This window comes from Medicago truncatula, chromosome 4 (genome assembly GCF_003473485.1).
Source record: "Medicago truncatula cultivar Jemalong A17 chromosome 4, MtrunA17r5.0-ANR, whole genome shotgun sequence".
NCBI classification, from domain to species: Eukaryota; Viridiplantae; Streptophyta; class Magnoliopsida; order Fabales; family Fabaceae; genus Medicago; species Medicago truncatula.
Window position 1 is genome coordinate 61822861 of NC_053045.1, and position 7783 is coordinate 61830643.

The 7783-nt window shown below is 31.2% G+C and overlaps 1 protein-coding gene across 2 annotated transcripts; it reads left to right on the top strand.

Moving 5' to 3' along the window:
- Positions 1-3506: 3506 nt before the first annotated feature.
- Positions 3507-5524, top strand: LOC11425462 (zinc finger protein CONSTANS-LIKE 5). 2 transcript variants are annotated; one of them, XM_024782217.2, is made up of 2 exons: positions 3507-4379; positions 4455-5524. In XM_024782217.2, exons 1-2 carry the CDS (start codon positions 3642-3644, stop codon positions 4845-4847), a joined length of 1131 nt encoding a protein of 376 aa, XP_024637985.1. In that variant the 5' UTR covers positions 3507-3641; the 3' UTR covers positions 4848-5524. The 2 variants fall into 2 exon arrangements, with proteins under 2 accessions (XP_024637985.1, XP_003610187.1); XM_003610139.4 differs by having other exon boundaries at positions 3508-4379; positions 4458-5524.
- Positions 5525-7783: the final 2259 nt, after the last annotated feature.

Here is a 7783-nt window from a genome sequence, read left to right on the forward strand (position 1 = left end):
AAAAAATATATATATATTTAAAAAAAACAATATTAAAAATATGTTTTTATAAAAAAAAAATGAAAAATATTTTTTTATAAAAAAAAATTTAAATAAATAAATCTTAGTGCCAATGACAAGGTGACACGTGTCCACACTTAACGTTTTTTATTAAACCTAACAGAAGGGACCAAAACGAGATTAAAAAAAACTTAAAGTATTCAAACAATCTTTTTTTTAGTTAAGAGACCGAAGCAATACCAATTAAATAATACTTAAGGGATTAAAAAAGCATCTAAGCCACATTTATATAAGTCTAATGCGAAGACAACTCTTGCATATGCTTTATATCTTGGTCCTGATTTTTATGTCTAAGATCCTCCATAGTGTGATTAGTCTTTATGCTTTTGGGTGAGTTAATGATCCTCTCTATTTTCCATCCTTTCCATTTTCTTTAAAACTATAATAAAGATAAAAAAAAAAAATAGAGAGATCCTAAATCCTTAAGGACGGAGTGGATGCATGATATCATTTTTTGTGTTTACGTATTGAGTGATGATATCCTAAGAAATAAATAAAAAATTTAGTTATTTTATAACATAAATCCCTTTATATTTCATTTTCAGAAATGCTATTTTCACATATTTTCACACGTTTTTTTTGGTCACACGTTTTATATCGTACAAAATTAATGTATTTTACAAAAACTTTTAGCATGCAATGATTAAATAAATAAATAAATTATTTTAGGTATTGAAGAACAAACTTTTAATTTATGAGAATAATAATATCAGTTGTGTTTCGTTTTATCCCATGTGGGCTGGTTGTTAGGTCTCAGTGCCAGCTTGAGCATGTCGCCTCTTCTCAATCGTGTCTCCTGATCAATGTTTAGGTCTATGATTGATAGAAATAAATGTTCCATTAGGTAACGTGAAGAAAATCTCAATTATTTTGTGGTATCATGTAATATTTGTTATGTTTGATAGAGAAAATAGTAATAATCATTTAAGAAAACACACACACATATATATAAAAAAGTAGAGGAGTCAGAATTTAAATTAGATCATGACGTTTAATTTAACCATTTTGATATTTTTATCAGTTTAAATATGTTTAGTTTTTTTTTTTTTGAAATTCATATACCATTTCTTTCAATATGAAAAAAAAGGCATCTGACTTTTTGTATGCAGATGGAATGCTAAAATTCTAACGACAATTGACAACATTTTTTATTGTTCTTTTTTTAAGACTCAACTCAATTGTCAATGTTGATGTTGTTAAGTTTGATATTTAAGTTATAATTCAAGATTTTATTGTTACTTGAATTTTTTGTGATGTTTGTCACTTCGTCAAAAAAAACAAATTTCATCGTTTTACATTTAAAAGAGACATTGCTCTGACAAGAACAACAAAAACGAAACTATGTTCATTATTGAGAGGGGCTATGCACGATGGTTTGATCGGTGCCAAACCAATTTTTAAAGGAGAATGCTAACCATTGTCATTAGGTCATTGGTTAAAGTATTAAAATAAGTATGTTTGCATCGAAAAATGGTGTAATTATTGCGAAGAAAAAAGTAAAGACTTGTATTTACAAGACAAAGTTTCTATTTATGGAATTTTTAACCATTATCCTTATAACACTGGTTTGCAAGACCCATTTTTAAATGAACCTAGTAAAGTTAATTCATAAGAAAAATATTCATAATAATTTAAGCAAAATAAGCTATATATGCAAAATAAACTATGGTCTATACAATTTTCATTGTTAGCAAAGGTCAATTTCTAGTTGTTTAAGATATCAAAAGTGTGGAAATGAGACAAAATAAATATATTAAACAAGTAATAATTTTAAGAGGAGTGTTATTTGAATAACCAATTTGATTGATAATTTATGGGACAACCATAATTTACAAAGAAATAGTAGGTAGTTGCACAAAAACTAACGTAATGGAGAGATAAAGTAAAAAATAATATGAATATGAAAGAGAAAGTTGTCACAAAAATTATCATAAAATAGATGTTCAAATATCATTTCTCTACTTTTAAAGTATCTTATTCCTCATGACTTGAACTTATTTAGAGTAGGTAAATATATTTTATTGGAGTAGCTAAACATAAAATACATTTACTCATACAAATAAAAAAAAATATGAGGTAGCTAAAGCTAAGGGATAAAAATTGATGGTTTGATGACGGGAGTATATGAGTTAAAAAAGGAGTGTTAAAAATGTTAGAGTTTGATCTCAACTCCTAACAAAATACTAAGAGGATGTTTGGTTTCACTCTTAGATGTCTTATAAGTGTTTTTCAAGTAATAAAATGATTTTAACTCTAGTATAAAATTTGTTTGACATTTTTTTTGAGAAATCAATTTGAAGACTAAAAACATTTCTACTTGAAGCTATTATTTAAAGATTTGGATTTTAAAATCAATTTTAACACACAAATTTATAGTTCAATTAATCATTGCAAAAATATATTCAAACACAAATCATTTTATCTGTGATTCATTTTTACTCAATCAATTTGCGTCAAAGCATAATATTTATGATGAATTTTTAACATTAAGTGAAATCTATTTCCTTTCTCTCATTCTCACCTTCGCCCTTCTTCCACCATTTGTTTATATCTCTCTCTTGACCTTCTCCCTCTTTCTTAGTCTTCTTTTTTATTTTTTATTTTTTGTGATCTTCTCTCTAAATCTTAGAGATAAATAAATATAACTTTTTAAAATATGAAGGAAAGGAGGATCCAAATACAATTTTAGTGGCCCACTGTAGTTTTGGCAACTCAACTCAGTGAGATCAAACATGCACCAAGACAGTTTTTTTGCCCCTCCTTTAAGAAGATGGAGTTGATCCTCGTGTTCTTTATGTTTACTTTATTAATTATTATTATTTTATTTTTTTTATCAAATAGCAATAGTGGTTAGAGCTTACACAATTTAATTATAGAAATGTAGAGTGTCCAGAGTTCGAATCTCAATTCCTGCATATAATATCAAATATCTCTACCAATTGAGCTAAACTCATGGGAATACTTTATTATTATTATTATTGGCAATCTCTTATAAATAAATAAAATAAAATAAAAGGATCTGGTTAACCGGTGCCTCCGAGGCACTGATTAAGCATACCATAAAATGAAATTATTACCATAAAATAAAATTATTTTTAACTTTATTATAAATTAATTACACAATTTCAATACATTAACTATTATATAATTTCTTTTTTCATATCCTTAACAAGTGTCCGAGACACCAATTAGCATTTCCCATATAAAAAAGCATAGCTTAGCTTGATTGCATCTAATGTACATTCGTGGAGGTCCCACGTCGGCACAGACAAAACACGATGACAACTACTACTCCCCAATATATATCTAATATTTTTTTAATACTTTGTTGTTTTGAGCGAACCATTTACATGGCCAATACTCACCCACGTGTCTTCTTTTCATTCGTCATTACCTAGATTTCCTCTCTATGACCAGTCACTTGACTATACATATTACAAAAACCGCACCCAAAGTAATCAAACAAACTCACCCAACTTCATTCAAACAACATTATCCTCCCACTCTTCTAATAAGCTAAGAAGCGCGTTTGTAACAAAAATAAATAAGCGATTTCATTAATCATAGAATCATAACATAACATGGGTATTGAAAGAGGAGGACTAAAGAGTCTTCGTGGCGGCTGGAGTGTGCCACCTAAGCTATGTGATTCTTGCAAGCTTACTCCCGCCGCGCTTTTTTGCCGTTCTGATTCTGCGTTTCTATGCATCAACTGTGATTCCACCATTCACTCTGCTAACAAACTCTCTTCCCGCCACGAGCGTGTCTGGATGTGCGAAGTCTGCGAACAAGCACCAGCTTCCGTCACGTGCAAAGCTGACGCCGCCGCTCTCTGCGTCACGTGCGATTCCGACATCCACTCTGCCAATCCACTCGCTCGCCGTCACGAACGTGTCCCCGTTGAACCTTTCTTTGATTCCGCTGAATCCGTAGTCAAATCCTCCTCCGCCGCCGCCGCAGCAGCTGCGTCTTTCAATTTCGTTGTTCCTACTGACGACGGTTACGGTCAAGATGATGCTGAAGCAGCTGCGTGGCTTATTCCGAATCCTAATTTTGGATCAAAACTCAATGAAACTCAAGATATCAAAACTAGAGAGATGTTTTTCTCTGATATGGATCCGTTTCTCGATTTTGATTACTCAAACAACTTCCAGAACAATAACTGCAGCAACGCGATGAACGATAGCGTTGTTCCTGTTCAAACTAAACCTACTCCGGCGCCGATGATGAATCACAACTCAGAAGGTTGCTTTGACATTGATTTTTGCAGATCGAAGCTATCTTCCTTTAACTATCCATCACATTCGATTAGCCATAGCGTAAGTATTTAGTAAGTTAATAATTTGATTAAGTATTAGAAGTAGTTAATTAATAATGATTTGATTTGTTATTAGCAGGTTTCGTCATCTTCACTTGACGTTGGAGTGGTGCCAGACGGAAACACAGTGTCAGAGATATCATACAATTTCGGATCGGAATCGATGGTTTCAGGGGGTGTGAATAGTAGTAACCAAGGGGTGCAAGGAGCAACACAATTATGTGGAATGGATCGTGAAGCGAGGGTTATGAGGTACAGAGAGAAAAGGAAGAACCGAAAATTCGAGAAGACTATTCGTTACGCTTCACGAAAAGCTTATGCAGAAACCCGGCCTAGAATTAAAGGCCGGTTCGCTAAACGAACCGAAATTGACTCGGATGTGGACCGTCTCTATAACCCTGCTGATCCTCTCTCAGTTCCTTCATCTATGCTAATGGACTGTCCATACGGCGTCGTTCCCACGTTTTAGTAAACAAGGATAACAGAGGAGTATGATTCTCCTATACTATGGTTTCAATGTGTTAGAATAATTAGTGATGATGATTCTGTGGGAACCGTTGATTATTTTGTTTTTATTGCTAATTAAAAGTTCAGATAAGTTGAGTCCCTCAGATACATCAATGATCAGAGACAAAGATATTTACCCGTCGCGCACTAACGAGGTCTTTATCACTGGACTTCTTACCAACTGGATCAACTGTTTTAATAATGTTGATTATTATTATTAGGATGAAAAGTGGTGAATTGGTTAGATTTGGCGCGGTTGTACGGTGTAGGGGCAGAGCATGGTTAAGAAGCTTTGCATGAACTTTGAATTGAATTGAAGATTTGTCTGGAGTAAAAAAAGCCCGTTTTTTACTTTTGGTTGTTGAAGAAAGGAGCGGGCTTTTTTAGTTGATATTGATATTATTAATCTGGTGTAGAATTAGAATCTGTACTGTAAAATGAATCATATTTCACTGTTTGATTGAAATCTATTTTGAGAAAAAAGAAAGTGTCTTTTTCTAATGGGATCACGGATCTCTTTCCCCATTCCTATTGGATGGGGTGCCACTCCTTTTCTCCAGCTGTATCTCTGTATCCGTGTTTTTCTTTTTTGTGTAACTTTTCCAGTCAACTTGTTTTTGTCAGCTTATATATTATATACTTCCTCTCCTCCCTTCTATCATTTTATCTATTTTATATCCCCTCCGGTCATATTTATAAGAAATATTTAACTTTTTTTATTCATTGTATGAATAATGTATTTGGTCTATATTCTAGACAAAATACATTAGTTATACAATAAATCTAAAAAATTAACTTTTTCTTATAAATAGAACCGGAAGGAGTGCTATATTCCATCGATCACATATCTATTTTATCTAGATCCTTAAAAAAAAACCGATTTTATCTAAAAGATGCATCAATTATCTAAAGAATATGAAAGAGAAGAGGAAGGAGTCTATCATAGGAAATTTTGGAATAACTTTCTCATTCTTTAGGATACTTTTAAACTAGGAAAAGTAAATATCGTCAAGATATTGTTTAAACAACTAAAAATCATAACTTTTGTATAAAATGTACTTAGAAAATATCTTGAGGACTCATACTTGTAATTTCTAAAAAAAAAAATCTTACGGTAGATTTCTTAAACAAAAATTTATGAAGGTCCAAAACCAAAAATCTTCAAATTATAAGGACGAAATCCAAAAAAAATATTTCACATGAGATAAAACCGAAAATAAGTTATATTATAGAAAGGGTAAAACACTATTAACTCTTAAATTAGACAAGGAGCAAGTCCATGATCGTGTTCCCGTCATGAATTTTTTTCCCTTCTTCCCGTCATGAATTTTTTTAGACAATAAAGTAGAAATGTCATATCTGGTAATCTATTCACTCTAAGATTAGGTTAAGGAAGTTGAGTTGTCAATAAAAATAATGATTTTGTTATCATGTGTGTTAGTGACAAAAAAAAAAAAAAAGATTTTCAATTAAAAAATTATTTATTATAAAGTTAAATACTTTAATTTAAAATGTATTGAATATACAAATTTCAAAGTTTAAGATTATTAACTTATTATATTAAACCTTTAAAGAGTGTTGTCAGGATACTCGTTAACATTTTCTTAAAAATAATATAAAGTATTTTAAAAAATAATACACAATTAGCGAGTTCAATCAATTGAATTAGAAATCAGTCTATTCGTCCAATTTCTATTTCCTTTAAATTGTAGTCACTCAAACCTAATTAATTTTTTTTTTTGGTTACAAAACCTAATTGAAGTGAACAAGTTGAAATTAATTAATTGATTTATTTCATAAAGAAGGGGGCTAAGCTCAAACCAAGCTAAAAGCCTTTAGAAAACTCATTTCTATCGGAGTTAGTTCAACTAGTTTTTATGTTTTTTCTTTATCTATTAGTCATTATTCAACTGTCGATTTTCTTTCAAAAAATATCGTTGCACTAATTAAATCAATTCAAGTGTGAAGGTTTTACCATTATTATAAATCTTGTTTGGTATTGTTTTTGTTCTAAAGAGCATGTTGACAAAATTCGTAATTATTAAGTGTCTTTTTAAGAGAGAAATTATTAAGTATTAAGATGTGAAAAATTGCGTTTTTCAACTCAAATCTCAACATATCAAATATTCTACACTCTTTCATTTTTTATTTTTTAATATTGATAATTATGTCAATGTAGTGAATATAAAAAAGTTTATCTACTAAACTCATCAACAATGACTAATCCATATTTTTTTCCCTCGACAGAGGCACTACAAACACACCTAAGTAGCTCAATGTTAAGAAGTTCCAATGGTCTGGAGATGGAAACTATGTTTTTAGGTTTAAAAGAAGTTTTAACAATTTTCTCTTTTTGGCATGTCTCACCAAGAGAATCTTCATCGAAAAAAACCTAAGGTATTAAATATATGGATATGTTTGCATATATATAGCCCAACATCAACTTTTCATCTTCTATGAGTCTTCGAAGTCATACATGATACATCCAACAATCTCTCTTTCAAGTGTGAGACTATTCACTTCTTGAATCAAACTTTCACACCGCTATTGGGACTTAACCTAAAACCTTAAGGCATCATGTTTATGAGTCGTCTCATTGTTGTCGACATTCATTTTTCCAAGCATTATGGAACCTTAAATCACCTTACACTTGCCACAACAATCTCCCCCTCGAGTGTGAGTCATTTCATTCATTATGCTCTCCTCAAGTGAATTTTTTTTATCCACATATACTTGTACTATCGTCTGGGAACCCATGGTTAGGAAGATGTTCTATACAAGGAACCAGTCACCTTGGTCAACCTTTGACACTGATACGTTGTTGGGTCGTGATTGGAGCTTATTTGATCACCACATTGGACAGGAGTAACCACGCAAGTGAGTTGTCTTCACATCGTA